Genomic DNA, 23,758 nt, shown 5'->3' with positions numbered 1-23,758 from the left:
ACCCTCCACCTGCTTACCCTCCCTCACCACCCTCTCCACCTGCCCCACTCTCTCCTCCTGCCCCTCACCTTCCTCCACCTGCCCCACCCTCCACCTTCCACCCTCCCTGCCCCACCCTCTCTGCACCCTCCACCTAGCACCCTCCACCTAACACCCTCCCTGCCCCACCCTCTATACACCCTCCACCTTCCACCCTCCCTGCCCCAATGGTTAGAGCAGCAGACCTCGATGCAGAGCACTGGTCTGGGACCAGGGTTCGATTCCCGTCGCGGCAGGGTCTCGGGCTATAAATTCCACAGACTGGATATTCTCGCCTCAGTGCCTATTCTAATCATGGGTCCCACGCTGCAACTCTGGGCAATAGCTTGCTTAATCTCCTCAACGGCCCCACAGCGCTGGGGATGCCTGGCTTCACCCTGGGGATGCCCAGGAGTGGACATTTCACAGGGAAAAAGCCAGGAAGGGTTCCCTAGCGGTATGAATACAGCGCCGGGAGACCCCGGACTGGGGTAGCTGTGCGCTATATAAGTACTAGCACATTTACATTTACATTTACCCTCTCTGCACCCTCCACCTAACACCCTCCCTGCCCCACCCTCTCTACACTCTCCACCTGTCTACCCTCCCAGCCCCACCGTCTACACCTGCCCCACTCTCTCCTCCTGCCCCTCACCTTCCTCCACCTGCCCCACCCCAGGCCCGTTCTAGCGGGTGGGCCAAGCCCACCCAAACATGACCTTTGGCCCTCTCAGTCGGCAGAAGAAGCCATGAGGACGGCCAAACATTGTGATGTCTTTTCACTTTGTTTGCAGTAATTATCAATCTGGGGTAGCTTGTCACCTTTGCAAAAGAAAATGCCGCTCTTTGTTGTAGTTTTAAGAGTGTACCCAGGCATGCACAGGAACTATGAATACAGATGTATGTACACATTTGTACCATGACTTTTCTTCTGTTTTTACTATACCTGATAGTCAGGAGTCTTTGCAGCTCTAGCATCCATCTAAAAGTGTTTTCCATTTATATTTGCTGTTTGAATTAGGTACAGATGAGGGGTAAAAATGCTTGCTTTAGGTGGTTTTGCTAATTTTTGTACCATCCGGGACAATAAAATACCGGTGGTGTCAGTAACAAATCGGCCAGGTGATAACCCGAGTCCGGTCTCATTAAGGAACCTCTAGAACACATTTTAAAGTGCATTGTTTTTCTAAATACTGTTCTAAGGATGGACAGTAAAGGGGAAAAATGCTGACTTTGGGGGACTTTCTCTACTTTTATACTGGCTGAGAAATTAAAAGATTCATGTCGAAAGAGAAATGGCAATGTGGCAACCGTACCTCATGTCGGAGGCAAGCTGCAGTTAGGTCGTGTGTATGGGGGATTGGGGACAGGGTGTTACCTGCCAATGATGCAGCAGGTGCAGTGGCACCGGAGCCCAGAGCTGTGAGCGTCCTTTTGCAGCTCAATTATCTAACATAACCTGTGTATTTGTATAATTCAGGTTCACCCAAGGGTATCTTGATACTGAATAACAGATGTTTATTGTTACCCACCTCAATGGTACTCATTTATTGACTTCAGAAGGATGAAAGGCTGAGTGGACCCGCCTGGATTTGAACCTGTGACCATGAGGTCGAACACTGGCCCCTATAGTGGACGCATTAGTCCCCCAGACCCGGCTGTTTCTGTCTGTGGATTCTGAAGGCGTTGATGTAGATATACTGTAGGGTGTGGCACACTTTATGGGCAGTGCATGCCTCCTTGCATGAGCAGCCACAAGGCAAGCATCAAGGTCCGACCAGTAACAAAGAATAGATGTGGCATTATCCTCTTCAGTTGAACACATCATGTTTCATATAAAACTAGGAAAAATGAATAATGATTTATTTCATATGACGTCAGCACCCCAATACAAGCAGCATCTAAAACAGACATTTTTCAACGTTCTGTTATTGTATTAGTCATGTTTTGTTATGGCCTTTTTTTTATAACTTCAGCAATGTCAATTATTGTGATGTTCTAAGGGTTAAGGTCATGTGACATCACTTTGTAGGAAGATTGAGGGCCAAAGGTCATATGATGTCACTTCTTGTAATGTCATTAAGATCAAAGATGTCTGATGTCATTTCCGCTACCTCTGGCATTTTGGGGAATGGATGCCCATGTGCAACTCTATGGCTTGCAGTCTACCTTCAGAATTGTTATAAATTGGGTCCGCATCGGCCCACCCAAACACACCCTTGGCCCACCCAGAAAAAATGTCCTAGAACCAGGCCTGCCCCTCCCTCTCCACACCCTCCACCGTAGGACCCTCCTGCCTACCCCACCCTCTCCACCTGCACCACACCCACCTTTCTACCATCCCTGCCCCACTCTCTCCACTGGCCCCACACCCTCCACCTTCCACCCCTCCCTGCCCCACCCTCTCTACACCCTCCACCATCCTTCTCCACACCCTCCACCGTAGCACCCTCCCTGCCTACCCCACCCTCTCCACCTGCACCACACCCACCTTTTTACCATCCCTGCCCCACCTGCCCCACTCTCCCCACTGGCCCCACACCCTCCGCCTTCCACCCCTCCCTGCCCCACCCTCTCCACACCCTCCACCCTCCCTGCCCCTCCCTCTCCACACCCTCCACCGTAGGACTCTCCTGCCTACCCCACCCTCTCCACCTGCACCACACCCACCTTTCTACCATCCCTGCCCCACCTGCCCCACTCTCTCCACTGGCCCCACACCCTCCGTCTTCCACCCCTCCCTGCCCCACCCTCTCTACACCCTCCACCCTCCCTCCACACCCTCCACCGTAGCACCCTCCCTGCCTACCCCACCCTCTCCACCTGCACCACACCCACCTTTCTACCATCCCTGCCCCACCTGCCCCACTCTCTCCACTGGCCCCACACCCTCCGCCTTCCACCCCTCCCTGCCCCACCCTCTCTACACCCTCCACCCTCCCTCTCCACACCCTCCACCGTAGCACCCTCCCTGCCTACCCCACCCTCTCCACCTGCACCACACCCACCTTTCTACCATCCCTGCCCCACCTGCCCCACTCTCTCCACTGGCCCCACACCCTCCACCTTCCACTCCTCCCTGCCCCACCCTCTCTACACCCTTCACCCTCCCTGCCCCCCCTCTCTACACCCTCCACCTCACTCTTCTCCTGTCCCACCCTCTATACCTGCCCCACCCTCTCCAGTTGCACCACTCCCTCTTCCTGACCCACCCTCTCTACATCCTCTACCGTTCTACCCTCCCTGCCTGCCCCACCCTCTCCACCCGCGCCACACCCACCAACTTACTATCCCTGCCCCACCCTCTCCACCTGCCCCACTCTCTCCACTGGTCCCACACCCTCCACCTTCCCTGCCCCACCATCTCTACACCCTCCACCCGCACCACAGTCTCTACTGTAGATTCCCTCTCCCCGCAGTCCCCAGCGCCTCCCCGCCCCCACATGATGTGCCTTCGTCGCCCAGTCACTGTTTCTTGGCGCAGGTGCTTTAACCCTCCTAACCCCAGTGTCTGTCTTTCCCCCCAGGGTGACATGGGAGCTCTCGGAACCGCCGGCGCCCCTGGACCCAAGGGTGTAAAGGTGAGTGGGGGTCACCTCGTCACTCTGACGAGCCGTGACGTCATCGTGGGCGCTACCCGCCCCGCAGCACTTGTCACAGAACCGCCATCTCACAGAAACTGTTTGCATTTTTGTTGAAGTTTTTTTCACTGAAAAGATCCGGTCTTGTTGTGACTTTATTTAAAATGGATATTTATGAGAAACATATTTGATTTAATACTTTCCCATTGAAAAACAGCAATGAAATTAATTGATAACCCCCCTTTCTCTTCCATCTTCTTCTGTATATTTTTTTACCGTTTTTTTACGTAGCTTGTCTTTACCTCCACCCTCCCCCGATACAGCTGATCACATTTAACGTCACCCTTCTCACCCGAACCGTGTGCCTAACCTTGACCCCCTCCCCCCACCCACCGACCTAGCTCTTTCATTAAAGTCTTGTTGCTAAGTCTTGCCCGGGCCTTTAACTCAACCCTCATTTCTACTCATTGTTTCCCCGTTCCTATCGTTGTCCTGTCCCCAGACTGTGCCACACCCTGACCTTCATCCCTAATCTCACCCTAACCCTATTCACACCTTTAGCTGAGCAGTACCCTCCCGTACCCTGGCCGTGGCCTTCGCCCTACCCCAACCTTGACCCGAACACTAGCTCAAGCCGAGCCTTACCATAGCCTAAGACTACCCTTACCGTACCCTACCCTCTCCGTACCCTACCCTTACCTTACCCTACCCCTGCCTAACTGGGTACCAATATCTCGACTAGTCCTGTCCCAATATAGCCTAAGACTAGCCTAAGACTACTCTTACCGTTCCCTACCCTCTCCGTACCCTACCCTTACCGTACCCTACCCTCGCCTAACTGGATACCAATATCTCGACTAGTCCTGTTCCAATATAGCCTAAGACTACCCTTACCGTACCCTACCCTTACCGTACCCTACCCTCGCCTAACTGGGTACCAATATCTCGACTAGTCCTGTCCCAATATAGCCTAAGACTAGCCTAAGACTACCCTTACCGTACCCTTACCGTACCCTACCCTTACCGTACCCTACCCTCGCCTAACTGGGTACCAATATCTCGACTAGTCCTGTCCCAATATAGCCTAAGACTACCCTTACCATACCCTACCCTTACCTTACCCTACCCCTGCCTAACTGGGTACGAATATCTTGACTAGTCCTGTCCCAATATAGCCTAAGACTAGCCTAAGACTACTCTTACCGTACCCTACCCTCTCCGTACCCTACCCTCGCCTAACTGGGTACCAATATCTCGACTAGTCCTGTCCCAATATAGCCTAAGACTACCCTTACTGTACCCTACCCTTACCGTACCCTACCCTCGCCTAACTGGGTACCAATATCTCGACTAGTCCTGTCCCAATATAGCCTAAGACTAACCTTACCGTACCCTTACCGTACCCTACCCTTACCGTACCCTACCCTCGCCTAACTGGGTACCAATATCTCGACTAGTCCTGTCCCAATATAGCCTAAGACTACCCTTACCGTACCCTTACCGTACCCTACCCTTACCGTACCCTACCCTTACCGTACCCTACCCTCGCCTAACTGGGTACCAATATTTCGACTAGACTTTTCCCAATATAGCCTAAGACTAGCCTAAGACTACCCTTACCGTACCCTACCCTTACCGTACCCTACCCAACCGTACCCTACCCTCGCCTAACTGGGTACCAATATCTCGACTAGTCCTGTCCCAATATAGCCTAAGACTAGCCTAAGACTACCCTTACTGTACCCTACCCTTAACATACCCTACCCTTACCGTACCCTACCCTTACCATACCCTACCCTCGCCTAACTGGGTACCAATGTCTAGACTAGTCCTGTCCCAATATAGCCTAAGACTAGCCTAAGACTACGGTTACCATACCCTTACCGTACCCTACCCTTACCGTACCCTACCCTCGCCTAACTGGGTACCAATATCTCGACTAGTCCTGTCCCAATATAGCCTAAGACTACCCTTACCGTACCCTACCCTTACCTTACCCTACCCCTGCCTAACTGGGTACGAATATCTCGACTAGTCCTGTCCCAATATAGCCTAAGACTAGCCTAAGACTACTCTTACCGTACCCTACCCTCTCCGTACCCTACCCTCGCCTAACTGGGTACCAATATCTCGACTAGTCCTGTCCCAATATAGCCTAAGACTACCCTTACTGTACCCTACCCTTACCGTACCCTACCCTCGCCTAACTGGGTACCAATATCTCGACTAGTCCTGTCCCAATATAGCCTAAGACTAGCCTAAGACTAACCTTACCGTACCCTACCCTTACCGTACCCTACCCTCGCCTAACTGGGTACCAATATCTCGACTAGTCCTGTCCCAATATAGCCTAAGACTACCCTTACCGTACCCTTACCGTACCCTACCCTTACCGTACCCTACCCTCGCCTAACTGGGTACCAATATTTCGACTAGTCTTCTCCCAATATAGCCTAAGACTAGCCTAAGACTACCCTTACCGTACCCTACCCTTACCGTACCCTACCCAACCGTACCCTACCCTCGCCTAACTGGGTACCAATATCTCGACTAGTCCTGTCCCAATATAGCCTAAGACTAGCCTAAGACTACCCTTACTGTACCCTACCCTTAACATACCCTACCCTTACCATACCCTACCCTTACCATACCCTACCCTCGCCTAACTGGGTACCAATGTCTAGACTAGTCCTGTCCCAATATAGCCTAAGACTAGCCTAAGACTACCGTTACCATACCCTACCCTTACCGTACCCTACCCTCGCCTAACTGGGTACCAATATTTCGACTAGTCCTGTCCCAATATGGCCTAAGACTAACCTAAGACGACCCTTACCGTACCCTACCCTTACCGTTCCCTCTCCTTGCCTAACTGGGTACCAATATCTAGACTAGTCCTGTCCCAATATAGCCTAAGACTAGCCTATGTCACACAGCCGCTGCTAACGGTATCACCTGTGTGTGTCACACAGCCACTGCTGGCGGTATCACCAGTGTGTGTCACACAGCCACTGCTGGTGGTATCACCAGTGTGTGTCACACAGCCACTGCTGGCAATATCACCAGTGTGTGTCACACAGCCACTGATGACACTATCACCAGTGTGTGTCCCAAAGCCTCTGCTGGCACTATCACCAGTGTGTGTCACACAGCCACTGCTGGCGGTATCACCAGTGTGTGTCCCACAGCCGCTGCTGGTGGTATCACCAGTGTGTGTCACACAACCACTGCTGGCACTATCACCAGTGTGTATCACACACCCACTGCTGGCACTTTCACCAGTGTATGTCACACAGCCACTGCTGGCGGTATCACCAGTGTGTGTCACACAGCCACTGCTGGTGGTATCACCAGTGTGTGTCACACAGCCACTGCTGGCACTATCACCAGTGTGTGTCACAAAGCCTCTGCTGGCACTATCACCAGTGTGTGTCACACAGCCACTGCTGGCGCTATCACCAGTGTGTGTCCCACAGCCGCTGCTGGTGGTATCACCAGTGTGTGTCACACATCCACTGCTGGCACTATCACCAGTGTGTATCACACACCCACTGCTGGCACTTTCACCAGTGTATGTCACACAGCCACTGCTGGTGGTATCACCAGTGTGTGTCACACAGCCACTGCTGCCACTATCACCAGTGTGTGTCACACAGCCAATACTGGCAGTATCACCAGTGTGTGTCACACAGCCACTGCTGCCACTATCACCAGTGTGTGTCACACAGCCAATGCTGGCAGTATCACCAGTGTGTGTCACATCCCACAGCCACTGCTGCCACTATCACCAGTGTGTGTCACACAGCCAATGCTGGCAGTATCACCAGTGTGTGTCACATCAACTCCTGACGGTATCACCAGTGTGTGTCACACAGCCACTGCTGGTACTATCACAAGTGTGTGTCACACAGCCACTGCTGCCACTATCACCAGTGTGTGTCACACAGCCAATGCTGGCAGTATCACCAGTGTGTGTCACATCCACTGCTGACGGTATCACCAGTGTGTGTCACACAGCCACTGCTGGCACTATCACCAGTGTGTGTCACACAGCCGCTGCTGGCACCCTATCACCAGTGTGTGTCACACAGCCACTGCTGGCGGTATCATCAGTGTGTGTCACACAGCCACTGCTGGTGGTATCACCAGTGTGTGTCACACAGCCACTGATGACACTATCACCAGTGTGTGTCCCACAGCCTCTGCTGGCACTATCACCAGTGTGTGTCACACAGCCACTGATGACACTATCACCAGTGTGTGTCCCACAGCCTCTGCTGGCACTATCACTAGTGTGTGTCACACAGCCACTGCTGACGGTATCACCAGTGTGTGTCCCACAGCCGCTGCTGGTGGTATCACCAGTGTGTGTCACATAACCACTGCTGGCACTATCACCAGTGTGTATCACACACCCACTGCTGGCACTTTCACCAGTGTATGTCACACAGCCACTGCTGGTGGTATCACCAGTGTGTGTCACACATCCACTGCTGACGGTATCACCAGTGTGTGTCACACAGCCAATGCTGGCAGTATCACCAGTGTGTGTCACACAGCCACGGCTGCCACTATCACCAGTGTGTGTCACACAGCCAATGCTGGCAGTATCACCAGTGTGTGTCACATCCACTGCTGACGGTATCACCAGTGTGTGTCACACAGCCACTGCTGCCACTATCACCAGTGTGTGTCACACAGCCAATGCTGGCAGTATCACCAGTGTGTGTCACATCCCACAGCCACTGCTGCCACTATCACCAGTGTGTGTCACACAGCCAATGCTGGCAGTATCACCAGTGTGTGTCACATCCACTGCTGATGGTATCACCAGTGTGTGTCACACAGCCACTGCTGGCACTATCACCATATGTGTCACACATCCACTCCTGGCACTATCACCAGTGTGTATCCCACAGACGCTGCTGGTGGTATCACCAGTGTGTGTCACACAGCCACTGCTGGCACTATCACCAGTGTGTGTCCCACAGCCGCTGCTGGTGGTATCACCATATGTGTTGCACAGCCACTGCTGGCACTATCACCAGTGTGTGTCAAACATCCACTGCTGGTGGTATCTCCAGTGTGTGTCACACAGCCACTGCTGGCACTATCACCAGTGTGTGTCCCACAGCCACTGCTGCCACTATCACCAGTGTGTGTCACACAGCCAATGCTGGCAGTATCACCAGTGTGTATCACATCCACTGCTGACGGTGTCACCAGTGTGTGTCACACAGCCAATGCTGGCAGTATCACCAGTGTGTGTCACAGCCACTGCTGGCACTATCACCAGTGTGTGTCACACAGCCGCTGCTGGCACTATCACCATATGTGTCACACATCCACTCCTGGCACTATCACCAGTGTGTGTCACACAGCCAATGCTGGCAGTATCACCAGTGTGTGTCACATCCACTGCTGACGGTATCACCAGTGTGTGTCACACAGCCACTGCTGGCACTATGACCAGTGTGTGTCACACAGCCGCTGCTGGCACCCTATCACCAGTGTGTGTCACACAGCCACTGCTGGCGGTATCATCAGTGTGTGTCACACAGCCACTGCTGGTGGTATCACCAGTGTGTGTCACACAGCCACTGATGACACTATAACCAGTGTGTGTCCCACAGCCTCTGCTGGCACTATCACCAGTGTGTGTCACACAGCCACTGATGACACTATCACCAGTGTGTGTCCCACAGCCTCTGCTGGCACTATCACCAGTGTGTGTCACACAGCCACTGCTGACGGTATCACCAGTGTGTGTCCCACAGCCGCTGCTGGTGGTATCACCAGTGTGTGTCACACAACCACTGCTGGCACTATCACCAGTGTGTATCACACACCCACTGCTGGCACTTTCACCAGTGTATGTCACACAGCCACTGCTGGTGGTATCACCAGTGTGTGTCACACATCCACTGCTGACGGTATCACCAGTGTGTGTCACACAGCCAATGCTGGCAGTATCACCAGTGTGTGTCACACAGCCACGGCTGCCACTATCACCAGTGTGTGTCACACAGCCAATGCTGGCAGTATCACCAGTGTGTGTCACATCCACTGCTGACGGTATCACCAGTGTGTGTCACACAGCCACTGCTGCCACTATCACCAGTGTGTGTCACACAGCCAATGCTGGCAGTATCACCAGTGTGTGTCACATCCCACAGCCACTGCTGCCACTATCACCAGTGTGTGTCACACAGCCAATGCTGGCAGTATCACCAGTGTGTGTCACATCCACTGCTGATGGTATCACCAGTGTGTGTCACACAGCCACTGCTGGCACTATCACCATATGTGTCACACATCCACTCCTGGCACTATCACCAGTGTGTATCCCACAGACGCTGATGGTGGTATCACCAGTGTGTGTCACACAGCCACTGCTGGCACTATCACCAGTGTGTGTCCCACAGCCGCTGCTGGTGGTATCACCATATGTGTTGCACAGCCACTGCTGGCACTATCACCAGTGTGTGTCAAACATCCACTGCTGGTGGTATCTCCAGTGTGTGTCACACAACCACTGCTGGCACTATCACCAGTGTGCGTCCCACAGCCACTGCTGCCACTATCACCAGTGTGTGTCACACAGCCAATGCTGGCAGTATCACCAGTGTGTATCACATCCACTGCTGACGGTGTCACCAGTGTGTGTCACACAGCCAATGCTGGCAGTATCACCAGTGTGTGTCACAGCCACTGCTGGCACTATCACCAGTGTGTGTCACACAGCCGCTGCTGGCACTATCACCATATGTGTCACACATCCACTCCTGGAACTATCACCAGTGTGTGTCCCACAGCCGCTGCTGGTGGTATCACCAGTGTGTGTCACACAGCCACTGCCGGCACTATCACCAGTGTGTATCCCACAGACGCTGCTGGTGGTATCACCAGTGTGTGTCACACAGCCACTGCTGGCACTATCACTAGTGTGTGTAACACACCCACTGCTGGCACTATCACCAGTGTGTGTCCCAAAGCCACTGCTGGCACTATCACCAGTGTGTGTCACACAGCCACTGCTGGCGGTATCACCAGTGTGTGTCACACATCCACTGCTGGTGGTATCACCAGTGTGTGTCACACAGCCACTGCTGGCACTATCACTAGTGTGTGTAACACACCCACTGCTGGCACTATCACCAGTGTGTGTCCCAAAGCCACTGCTGGCACTATCACCAGTGTGTGTCACACAGCCACTGCTGGCACTATCACCAGTGTGTGTCACACAGCCACTGCTGTCGGTATCACCAGTGTGTGTCACACATCCACTGCTGACGGTATCACCAGTGTGTGTCACACAGCCACTGTTGGCGGTATCACCAGTGTGTGTCACACATCCACTGCTGACGGTATCACCAGTGTGTGTCACACAGCCACTGCTGGCACTATCACCAGTGTGTGTCACACAGCCACTGATGACACTATCACCAGTGTGTGTTACACAGCCAGTCCTGGCACAATCACCAGTGTGTGTCACACAGCTGCTGCTGGTGGTATCACCAGTGTGTGTCACACAACCACTGCTGGCACTATCACCAGTGTGTGTAACACAGCCACTGCTGGCACTATCACCAGTGTGTGTAACACAGCCACTGCTGGCACTATCACCAGTGTGTATCACACACTCACTGCTGGTGGTATCACCGGAGTGACAGCCACTGCGTGAGGTATCAGGAGTGTGTCATTCGGACGTGGAGCCGCACAACACCACCTACTGACGCGCAGGGGTACTGCTACAAAAACTTTCCGGATCCAGTCTGACGCCTGGGAATATTCTAAGTTAAGGAATCTATCCCTAACTAATGTCTCTTACAGATATATCGTTACACAAGTAGTAACTTGTGCGTCAGTCAGTGCTGGCGGTCTTAATAATAATAGGATTTATAATATAGGTACTTACAGGCATTAGTAATGTAAAGTTCGACAAAAGGGGGTACTGGTCCTAGAGACACAGAAAAGAAAGCTCAAGTACACTAGGTTGTGGCCAGGGAGCCTAAGGGAGCCATTAAGAACTACTTCTTGTTGCCCTCACACACCCCTGGGGATGTCGTGCTTCATCACTCGGTGTTTTCTCCTCGTAGGGCTGGCGCTGCAATGCCCTGTGGGTCCCCCAAAGAGTCACTTTAGCGGAGATTTGTATGTGGTTTACTGCTGTATGGTGAAAGTTGCAAGTGTGTGGGAGTCTCATATGGCGATGACCGTGAGGGAATTAAATCTGTCAAGTAGATATCTAATATTTTTTTTAACTAACGATTCTCCTGACAGAGTTAAAAACCATAGCAGGTACAGGCTACCGAAGAGATATGATGTGCCCTGGTAGCTCAGCATGTGTGAATACAAAGTAATTGGGTCGACATTTTTTGTGCCCTGGTGTTCTGACAACAATCCTCGGCGCTTCTTCAGAGCTAGAATGATAGGTTACTGGTCTGCCTCACACCTATCGTGTCATAAAGGTGCTCCCCGTAAACGGGAGTTGACCTACTTTCTCAATTAAAACAATGATGGTCCATTCCTTTGAATCAATCAGTTATAGCCGCGTGGGTCGAGACAGAGGCTCGGGCTTAGCTGCTAGGTGTCCTTGAAGTGTCGAATCAGTGGCGGCTCCTTCGCTATGGCGGCGGCGCTTCGGCCCGCTGCTTTCAAGCAGCGCGAAGTAGAAACACAAAATGATAATAACTTCGAGTAATTATGTTTTGCTTGTGCTGCTTTGCCGGCGGGCGAGTGGGCGGGGCTGCTGTGCTCTCGGGGCGGGGCGGGGCAGGGGAGGAGAGGTTTGCCCACTCCTAAGTGCACATGACTGTTTGTCTGGCACTGCCGGGCCGCGCTCTTTCCCTGTTCTCCATGCAGGCTGCATTACAACCAGCGTGGAGAATAGACCCAGGCCCCCATTCCCTGGCTGAGCGTTGAACCCGGACGCTCAGACCAATAACCGCGCGTTGCAGCGTTGTGATTACTCAGTGGGGCCCGGCTGCGACTCCTCCGAGTCTGTCAAGGAGAGCAGGAGCAGAGACACAGGACTCTGCGCCAAGGGAAGTTTTTGTTATATTGCCCCCCCTGCCTGCGCGACCCCTCACGCCCGCCCTGCGAGCCATGCCGGCCGCCACTGCGTTGATTGCCAACGACCTACTGTCCGCAGTTCGCCTGATTCGAGGATTAGTAATGTGTCTCGCCAGTGTGTGTGCCACATATAACCGGTCTTGTTTGCTCTAGTAATATTTCAGCTTTACCATTACTGCAGTTGTGTAGAAATGTAGTGTTGTTGGTCAAGGGATGTCACTAAATCACTCTTTCTTATTTTCAGGGCGTGATGGGCAACCCAGGCGCTGCAGGACTGAAAGGTGATAAGGTGACCAGACAGCTCCCTTCTTGCACTGACTTGTCTCTGATTGTGGAATGCCTCTCTTATCACACGGGAGCCACAGCGGGGGGCCTCTCTTATCACACGGGTGCCACAGCGGGGGCCTCTCTTATCACACGGGTGCCACAGCGGGGGCCTCTCCTGTCACAAGGGTGCACAGCGGGGGGCCTCTCTTATCACACGGGAGCCACAGCGGGGGGCCTCTCTTATCACGCGGGTGCCACAGCGGGGGCCTCTCTTATCACACGGGTGCCACAGCGGGGGCCTCTCCTGTCACTCGGGTTCCACAGCGGGGGCCTCTCCTGTCACAAGGGTGCCACATCGGGGAGCCTTTCCTATCACAAGGGTGCCACAGCGGGGGCCTCTCCTGTCACAAGGGTGCCACAAGGGAGGGCCTCTCCTGTCACAAGGGTACCACAGCGGGGGCCCTCTCCTGTCATATGGGTGCCACAGCGGGGGCCCTCTCCTGTCACAAGGGTGCCACAGCGGGAGCCTCTCCTGTCACAAGGGTGCCACAGCAGGGGGCCTGTCCTGTTACAATGGTGCCACAGCAAGGGGCCTCTCTTGTCACAACGATGCCACAGGAGGGGGCCTCTCCTGTCTCAAGGGTATCCACAGCAGGGGGCCCTCTCCTATTACAAGGGTGCCACAGCCGGGGCCCTCTCCTTTCATAAGGGTACCACAGCAGGGGTCCTCTCCTGTCACAAGGGTGCCACAGCAGGGGTCCTCTCCTGTCACAAGGGTGTCACAGTGGGGGCCCTCGCCTGTCACAAGGGTGCCACAGCAGCAGTCGTCTCTCCTGTCACAAGGGTGCCACAGTTGGGGACCTCTCCTGTCACAAAGGTGCCACAGTTGGGGGCCTCTCCTGTCACAAGGGTGCCACAGCGGGAAGCTTCTCCTATCACAAGGGTGCCACAGCAGGAAGTCTCTCCTTTCACATGGTGCCACAGTGGTCACCTCTCCTGCCACAAGGCTGCCACAGCAGGAGGCCTCTCCTGCCCCACAAGGGTGCCACAGCGGGGGTCCTCTCCTGTCATAAGGGTGCCACAGCAGGGGCCCTCGCCTGTCACAAGGGTGCCACAGAAGTCGTCTCTCCTGTCACAAGGGTGCCACAGCAGGGGACCCCTCCTGTTACATGGGTGCCACAGCAGGGGGCCGCTCCTGTCACAAGGGTGCACAGCGGGGTGCCTCTCCTGTCACTTTTAAAATGTGATGGGTAAAAAAAAGTCATTTGCAGTATTTCTAATAACAAATAGAGCATAAATAATGCAAAGTCCGTGCTCTCGTCTCAGGCGCCCCTCTGCCTGCGATGCTAATCTGCTGTTAGAGCTTCACCTTTAGGGGCCCCTCCTGGAGACTTTGGGGGCCACCACGAAGGCTTGAGGGCCCATCAGGGAGTTTGTAGGGCCTGCAGGGCGATACTAGGGGCCTCCTGGGAGACTTTGGAAGTCACCCTGGGGCTTGGCGGACATCAGCGAGTACCCAGGGCCATGACGGAGACTGTAGGGGTGACAGGGAGAGTTCATGGGGTGACAGGGAGAGCTCATGGGGTGACAGGGAGAGCTCATGGGGTGACAGGGAGAGATCACGGGGTGACGGAGAGTTCACGGGGTGACATGGAGAGTTCATGGGGTGACAGGTAGAGTTCATGGAGTTCCAGGGAGAGTTTGTGGGGTGACAGGGAGAGTTCATGGAGTTCCAGGGAGAGTTTGTGGGGTGACAGGGAGAGTTCGTGGGGTGACAGGAAGAGTTTATGGGGTGACAGAGAGAGTTCATGTGGTGACGGAGAGCTCATGGGGTGACAGGGAAAATTCACAGGGTGACAGGGAGAGTTCATGGAGTTCCAGGCAGAGATCATAGGGTGACAGGGAGAGTTCGTGGGGTGACAGGGAAAGTTCACAGGGTGACAGGTAGAGTTCACAGGGTGACAGGGAGAGTTCATGGGGTTACAGGGAGAGTTCACGGGGGACAGGGAGAGTTCATGGGGTGACAAGTAGAGTTCACGGGGTGACAAGTAGAGTTCACGGGGTGACAGGGAGAGTTCACGGGGTGACAGGGAGAGTTCACGGGTGACAGGTAGAGTTCATAGGGTGACAGGGAGAGTTCACGGGTGACAGGGAGAGGTCACGGGTGACAGGGAGAGTTCATGGGTGACAGGGAGAGCTCATGGGGTGACAGGTAGAGTTCATGGGATGACAGGGATAGTTCACGGGGTGACAGGTAGAGTTCACAGGGGGACAGGGAGAGTTCACGGGGTGACAGGGAGAGTTCACGGGTGACAGGGAGAGTTCATGGGTGACAGGGAAAGCTCATGGGGTGACAGGTAGAGTTCATGGGATGACAGGGATAGTTCACGGGGTGACAGGCAGAGTTCACAGGGGGACAGGGAGAGTTCACGGGGTGACAGGGAGAGTTCACGGGGTGACAAGTAGAATTCACAAGGTGACAGGGAGAGTTCATGGGTGACTGGGTGAGTTCATGGGTGACTGGGTGAGTTCATGGGTGACTGGGTGAGTTCATGGGTGACTGGGTGAGTTCATGGGTGACTGGGTGAGTTCATGGGGTGACAGGGAGAGTTCACGGGGTGACAGGGAGAGTTCACGGGGTGACAGGGAGAGTTCACGGGGTGACAGCGTGAGTTAACGGGGTGACAGGGTGAGTTCATGGGGTGACAGGGTGAGTTCACGGGGTAACAGGTAGAGTTCACGGGGTGGCAGGTAGCGTTTACGGTGTGACAGGTAGAGTTTACGGGGTGACTGAGAGTTTACGGGGTGACAGGGAGAGTTCATGGAGGTCCAGGGAGAGTTCATGGAGTTCCAGAGAGAGTTCATAGGGTGACAGTGAGAGTTCACGGGTAACAGGGAGAGTTCATGGGGGTCCAGGGAGAGTTCATAGGGTGACAGGGAGAGTTCACGGGTAACAGGGAGAGTTCATGGGGGTCTAGGGAGAGTTCATGGAGTGACAGGTAGAGTTCATGGGATGATTAGGATAGTTCACGGGGTGACAGGTAGAGTTCACAGGGGGACAGGGAGAGTTCACGGGGGGGCAGGAAGAGCTCACGGGGTGACAAGTAGAGTTCACAAGGCGACAGGGAGACTTCACGGGGTGACAGGGTGAGTTCTCGGGGTGACAGGTAGAGTTCACGGGGTGACAGGGAAAGTTCAAGGGGTGACAGGGAGAGTTCACGGGGTGACAGGGGAGTTCACGGAGTGACAGGTAGAGTTCACGGGGTGACAGGTAGAGTTCACAGGGTGACAGGTAGAGTTCACGGGGTGGCAGGTAGAGTTTACGGGGTGACAGGGAAAGTTTACGGGGTGACGGAGATTTCATGGAGGTCCAGGGAGAGTTCACGGGGTGACAGGTAGATTTCAAGGGATGACAGGGCGAGTTCATGGGGTGACAGGCAGAGCTTATGGTGTGATAGGGAGTGTTTGCGGGTAACAGATAGAGTTTACCGGGTGACAGGTAGAGTTTATGGGGTGACAGGGTGAGTTCACGGGTTGACAGGGAGAGTTCACGGGGTGACAGGAAGAGTTCACGGGGTGACAGGAAGAGTTCACGGGGTGACAGGAAGAGTTCACGGGGTGACAGGGAGAGTTCACGGGGTGACAGGGAGAGTTCACATGGTGACAGGGAGAGTTCACATGGTGACAGTGAGAGTTCACTGGGTGACAGGGAGAGTTCACTGGGTAACAGGGAGAGTTCACGGGGTGACAGGGAGAGTTCACGGGGTGACAGGGAGAGTTCACAGGGTGACAGGGAGAGTTCACGGGGTGACAGGGAGAGTTCATGGGGTGACAGGGAGAGTTCATGGGGGTCTAGGGAGAGTTCATGGGGTGACAGGAAGAGTTTATGGGGGTCCAGGGAGAGTTCATGGGGTGACAGGGGAAGTTCTTGGGGGTCCAGGGAGAGTTTATGGGGTGACAGGTAGAGTTTACGGGTTGACAGGGTGAGTTCACGGGGTGACGGGTAGAGTTCACAGGGTGACAAGGAGAGCATGGACTCGCTGTGTTCACTGTGGCTATCTGGTGTATTCTTTGTATGGACATCTGCACGTTTACCCATTTGTCACAGCGCTGTGAGGCGGCGTTCTTGCATTACATTAAAATACCATGTTTGAGGCATATGAGCTGCAGAATTCATAGATCGCCATCTGTTGTTGGGCTCGGATGCTTGCACCTTGTTGTTGTCTTGGAAGAAGTCTTTTGTGGTCACAAGAAAGGTGACTCCTCCCTTGGACGATAGTGCACATGGGCATCAACTCCATCCTTTGATTGTTTTTTTCCGCCATCGGGTTCGGATTTGATTTCAGCGCTCCGGTTCGGCACCGTGTTTTCCAAACCATTTTGACGCGCAAACCATCGCAAACTCGACGGTATTGTTCTCGTTAGCGTGCCTTTCGACGTGCTAACTCAAATTTCGATTACGGTCATCGACGCGGGCAGCTGGGCCTATCAACGCCATTCGGGCCTTTGGCTAATGGAAAGGACTCCATTAAAAAAATAACCCCAGTGTGGAGCTAGATTCCCACACAGCGACCAACACAAGGTCTGCAACTTTGTCTCTCTCCTGGGCACGAAAATAAAAATTGCCAAGCCTGCGCCTCCTTCCGGTCCAAGAAGACTATCCGTGATCTGCGAGTTCGACAGCACATTATGGAGCAACAGGCTGCACCGGTGCCAGAAGATATCTTCGATGATGGCCCGACGTTCCAGAGGCAGAGGATTCGGAGGATCTCGACATCGTATCTAAAGCAGATGACTCCGACCACGATGACCTCATCACTCCAGGTCAACGAGTGAGTACACCTGCCTCAACCCCACCTGAAAAAAGAAGGCACCGGTCAAGACTTTGACTGAAGGCCTTAGTCACGACCAAAAGACGACTTCAGAAGCCCCGCCCCAGAGCCCAGCTCTGAAGCAAAAGGAGAAGCCTTCTGGCGGCTCGCGACTGAGCAAGCCGCATGTCGGTGCCCCAAAAACACCGTCGGTGCCGAATGCGGGAACACTTCCTACTCCCGCTGTCTCCAAAAAGGCCTCTGCACCAAGCACTTCGGCACCGAAAGAACAAAAGGCCTCGGATCCAAAGACTCCTCGAAAACTTTCGGATCCAAAAATGTTTTCGGACTCGACACCTAAGCCGAAGGGCCCAAAAACCCCTTCTAAGGCTCCAGAGCATAAATCTAAAACGCGTTCGGAACATAAAAAGCCTGCACCGAAAGCACACGCTGATGAGGAAGAACTGTTTCTACCAGATCCCATCAATCCGAAGCAGAAAACACTGCATGTGGACCCTAAAACAGGCCATATTGTCAGTATTTCCAAGAACAAGAGAAAATTGGACACCCCAAACATTCCTGATTGCCTGTGAAGACAAAGGACTGTGCAACTTCACCATTAAGACCCACTTCTCCTGTTCTTCCTACTAAGCCTTTCTCTCCTCCAAAGTCTCCTATACTTCCTCCATACTCTCCACCACCACAGGATGATGATGACCTAGGGGGTGGGGGTGGAAATAATGACCCTTTCAATAATCCTGATGATGACACTGACATGCCACGGGACACATGGGACGACTACAATGACCCTGGAGATCCTCCAGACCTTCCTGATCCAGAGGCATACCTTACAAGGCCATCTCCTCCAGATGACAACATTGGCCTTAGTCAGCTCATTGATAGGGCTGCTCAATATCATGGCATTCAAATGCATTCAGACCCCACAGAGGACTTCCTGGTAGACACTTTTGCACAGTCACAAAGGACAGTACAAACATTACCCATGCTGAAAGGTGTCATCAAACACGCTCCAGACATCTTCAAAGACCCCGTCAGGACCAGGATTCTCAATCCTCGGATTGATAAAAAATATAAACATGCCCCTAATGATCCCACATTCATTAAAGGACAACTCCCCTTAGATTCCCTGGTAGTGACCAATGCTAGGAAGCGGGCCAACTCACAGACCTCCGGTGATGCTCCACCTCCAGACAAAGAGTCTAAATTGCTAGACGCTTCAGGCAAAGGAGTTGCCTCCCAGGCAGCTAATCACTAAAGGATAGCTAATGCACAAGCATTACTTGCCAGATACGATAGGGCTCACTACGACGAGCTTGAGGGCCTAATGCAACACTTGCCTGACCAATACAAGGCCAAAGCTAATTATATGATTCAGAAGGCAAGTTAATAACAAATGCATCCATTAAATGTGCCCTCGATGCAGCAGACACTGCATCTAGAACAATCACCACTAGTGTGTTATTACGAAGGCATGCATGGTTGCGCATTTCTGGGTTCTAACAAGAAGTGCAGACTACTATCCTGAATCAGCCGTTCAATCAGGAACAACTTTTTGGCCCAGTTGTAGACACAGCCTTAGAGAAAATGAAAAAAGACACTGAGACTGCAAAATCTATGGGAGCATTACAGTCTCCATCTAGGGGCGCATCCAAGAACATCAGCACAGACACTGCTTCCTCCTCATACAAAAGTCCCACACAGACATCCCCCAACAAGGGAAATTTCAGAGGTGGGTACAGGGGAAATAACAACAAAGGGAGAGGCCGAGGTAACAACACTCGCACCTCCCCCACTAACAAACAGTGACTTCCCTCCACTACCTCCTGACCATTCCACTCCGGTCGGATGGAGACTCTCACAGTTTTGCAGCCTGAATCTTTCTGGATTCACTATGCTGTGCATTATTCCGCCATCTTGTGGTTGGGTCCGGAATTGTAGTCTTTTTACTATTTGTTTTTTTTCGTGGCCCAGGTGGGCATCGACATACCACCATTTGGTGTCCTTCGTGACGTGCTTCCTCCAGAAGCTCCCACCTTTGGTCGCCATCTTCAGATTCTTTTTTCCACCGTTGGGTCTGGATCATTACCGAAGATTTCCAGAGTTTTGCAGAGAGAATCGACGGAAATTGGGAAAAATCGACAAAATCACAGTTTTTCATCACACCTGACTACAGGTCAGGTAACCGGGACGAAGAAAGAGAAGGATTTCTCACGAGATCTCGACGTTCACCGGAAAATGCACACACAGGGGGCTCCCTGAGCGCAGGAATGGACAAAACACCTTTCAAGTTTTGCACCAAATGCCACCACAAATATGCCCAGCAAGACCAGCATCCAGTCTGCAACCTCTGCCTGCCGCTCGACCACAAGAGCGAGAACTGCAACGCGTGCTCAGCGTTCACACCCAAGACCCTCAGAGTAAGAGAGAGGCAGAGAAGGGGAACTACACCATGCAGGGGCAGGGGCCACCTCCATCTCTGTGATACTTGGGCCTCTCCAGTGGAGAGGAGGACATCATCGCTGAAGGACTGGAGGACTGCACTGTCGTCGAATTCGAAAAGAAATTGTCGAAGGAGGTAAGAGAGTCGCCGACCCCCAGACACTCGACCGACACTCCTAAGAATGAAACAAAGTCCTCGAAGGGAGCATTACCGTTGAAACACTCGGCGAAAGCAACAGCATCCACGGACAAACAGCCCAGCGGATCCTTCGAAAAGGACACCCAGATGGCGAAGACCCATGAAAAATCTAGGTCATCTCAACGCCAAACAAGCTGCCGAGATGGAGAGGAAGAAGAGGAGGCTCGAGGCCGAAATGGCGAGCATCCTGCAGCGGAAAAAAAACTTTGACGAAAAGATGAGCCAGTACACTATCCCGCCGAAGCCCGTGGCCGAGGTCGAAAGGGGCGAAGAAGACACTGAACCGCCGAAAATGCCTGAACTGGTCAAAGAGCTGGAGGAAGAGGCCATGTATTACTTTGAGGACGAAGGCGAGGAGGAACAGCAAACCTACCAGGACTCGACGTCCTCGGAGGCGCAGGACTTAGAGTGGCATGACCTCAACGCCGAAACACCGGAAGAAGTAGTAGACACATACCCTTCGAGGCCTTCACCACCAGATGATATAGAGATCTATAATATGGTGGTCAAGAATGCTGCAGAGACATATGGAGTGAAATTGGAGGAGGAGAAGCCCAAGGCTTGCTTTCTCCTGGAGACTCTTTTACCTACACAAGCAAGGAGTCAATTCCTGCCCATGCTCCCTAGTGTGCTGGACCAGGGCAGAGAGGCTTTCAGGGAGTCAGCTGTATGTAAATCAGTGACCCCGAGAACAGAAAAGCAGTACAAGCACTCCTCAAAGGACCCGGCATACATTCAGGGATCAGTGCCAGCTGATTCAATAATTACAGCAACAGCTAGGAAAAGGGCCAATGTGCCCACAAATGCCGGACCACCTCCTGACAAGGAGAGTTGAAGAATGGACCTCATGGGGAGGAAAGTAGAACAGAGTGCGGCGATTCAATGGCGCATCGCCAACTCAAACGCCCTAATCAACAGACACGCACACCAGCACTGGGAGGAAGTGGGGCAACTCCTGAAGCATCTACCGGATCAGTACCAGCAAAGGGCAGTCCACCTGGTAGAGGAAGGAAAAAACATGGCTAACACATGTTTAAAGTCGGCCTTGGACGCGGCGCAGACGTCCGGCAGGCAGATGATGATTGGGGTGACAGAAAGAAGGCACGCATGGCTTCGGATTTCAGTCTTCAAGCCTGAGGTACAGAACAACATCCTGAACACACCCTTCAACGGAGAGCAACTCTTTGGGATGCCGGTTGATGAAAAGTTAACTCAACTTAAAAAAGACAACGAAACAGCAAGGTCCATGGGAGCACTGCAATTCAGAGGGATGAAAAGGGGTACACCTTCAAGAAGAAAAAGGCCAAATGGTATGGGAGGCAACCAACCGAGTACCTCACACCAAACCTTCCAACAAGGTTATCAAGGAAACGGCCAGGGCCAGCAGCAGCAGGGACAGCAGCAGCAGAACTGGCAGTACCAGCCACGAGGCCAGTCCTTTTGAGGGCGCTCAAACGGACGAGGACAGGCACGGGGAGGAGGACAAAAACCCACCTCCAAGTGACTTCGCCAAAAGGCAAATGCCCACCCAGGCAACACCTCTAGGGGGGCATCAAAGCAGAAGACAAAACAAAAAAATCAGTTCACAAAACAATCAGTTCCTCGAACATATAACACCAGTAGGAGGCAGAATAAGGGACTTCCTCCAGGAATGGAAGAAGGTCACAACAGACAAATTAATGCTAAGTATCATAAAATACGGCTACTGTACAGAGCTAGAAAAGCAACCTCCAAACAGGAGACCGAGCACTAGGCAAAGGATCTTTCACTCTTGCTACTAGAGGCGCAGGAACTGCTCAACAAGGAGGCAATAGAGATAGTGCCGTACAAGGAAAGAAACCAGGGAGTTTACTCCAACTACTTCCTCGTACCAAAAGTGGCCAAAACGCTCAGGCCCATTCTGGATCTAAGGTTCTTAAACAAGTTCATAAGGACACAAAGAATCAAAATGACATCTCTGCAAGAAGTAATACCCCAGATACAGGAAGGGGATTACATGGCAACCTTAGACTTAAAAGACTCGTACTTACACATCCCCATCAACAAAAAACACAAACTCCTACTAAGATTTGTAATCAACAAGACTCACTACCAATTCACAGTGCTCGCATTCGGGCTCAAATCAGCACCAATGGTGTTTACAAAATGCCTAGCAGCGGTAGCAGCACACATAGGAATACATATATACCCCTACCTCGACGACTGGCTCGTAAAGGCAAGCTCCTACAGCCAATGCCAACAACACATCCAGCAGGTGATACAAACACTAATCCAATTAGGATTTTCAATCCATTGGGGAAAGTCTTCAATAGAACCGGAACAGGTGAAGATATTCTTAGGTGCGGAGATCGACACCATACAGGGCAAGGTGTTTCCCAGAACAAAGAGAACTTTGGCAATACTGAAGGAGACACGTCTTTACCGCAAGCGAGGACAGTGAGTAAGCTAATAGGAATGATGGCGTCATGCATACACCTGGTCCCAAATATTTGCCTCCACATGAGACCGTTCCAGGAATGGACACAGCAGCAATGGTCACAGGCCACAGGGAAGATCTAGTTGTTGTCACACACACGGTGCATCAGGAAATAGCGTGGTGGTACAAGGAAAACATATCACAGGGAAAGCCATTCACACAGCCAACTCCAACAGTGACAATCACAACAGACGCCTCCCAGCTGGGGTGGGGCGCGCACATGAACAAACTCAAGGTGAGGGGACTGTGGTCGCAGCAGGATGCGGTCAAACACATCAACTACCTAGAACTAAAAACAGTGTTCCTAGCCTTAAAAGCCCTTCAGAAGGAGCTGTACGGAAACAGGGGTTGATCCAAACAGACAACACAACCACCATGTTCTGCGTCAACAAACAAGGAGGAACAAAGTCAGTGGCACTATCGGGGCTAGCGCAGGAAATTTGGGCATGGGCATTCTACTAAGAATAGACTTACAAGCAATACACTTCCCAGGGAAGGACAATGTGGAAGCAGACAGACTCAGCAGGCAGACATCGGCATCCCACGAATGGGAGCTCAACCAACAGAATTAGAGAAGCTATTCCGGAAATGGGGTGCACTGCAAATGGACCTATTTGCAACAAACCAAAATGCAAAATGCCAACACTTTATATCCAGACAACCAGACCATCGGTCTCAAGGGAATGCGCTATGGATAAGTTGGTCAAAGAATTTTGCATATGCTTTCCCCCCCGATACCACTGATACACAGGGTACTCAACAAATGCAGGTTCAGCAGCATGTGGCTAATACTAATAGCACCTTAGTGGCCCAGACAGTCCTGTTTCTCACAGATAATAGAAATGGCGCAAGCACCAGCACACAGATTCCC

General features: G+C 52.7%; 1 protein-coding gene across 3 annotated transcripts in view; it reads left to right on the top strand.

Moving 5' to 3' along the window:
* COL27A1 (collagen type XXVII alpha 1 chain) overlaps nt 1-23,758 on the top strand; it is a 2,221,286-nt gene that overhangs the window by 900,412 nt on the left and 1,297,116 nt on the right. For all 3 annotated transcript variants that reach the window (XM_085614179.1, XM_085614180.1, XM_085614178.1), the window contains exons 15-16: nt 3,546-3,599; nt 12,919-12,963. In XM_085614179.1, coding sequence (XP_085470305.1) covers nt 3,546-3,599; nt 12,919-12,963 — 99 coding nt within the window. The remainder of the gene's footprint in view (nt 1-3,545; nt 3,600-12,918; nt 12,964-23,758) is intronic.

This window comes from Triturus cristatus, chromosome 1_2 (assembly GCF_964204655.1).
Source record: "Triturus cristatus chromosome 1_2, aTriCri1.1, whole genome shotgun sequence".
Taxonomy (NCBI): Eukaryota; Metazoa; Chordata; class Amphibia; order Caudata; family Salamandridae; genus Triturus; species Triturus cristatus.
Note: the sequence above shows the minus strand (reverse complement) of the source record. Positions and strands in the feature narration are given on the sequence as shown.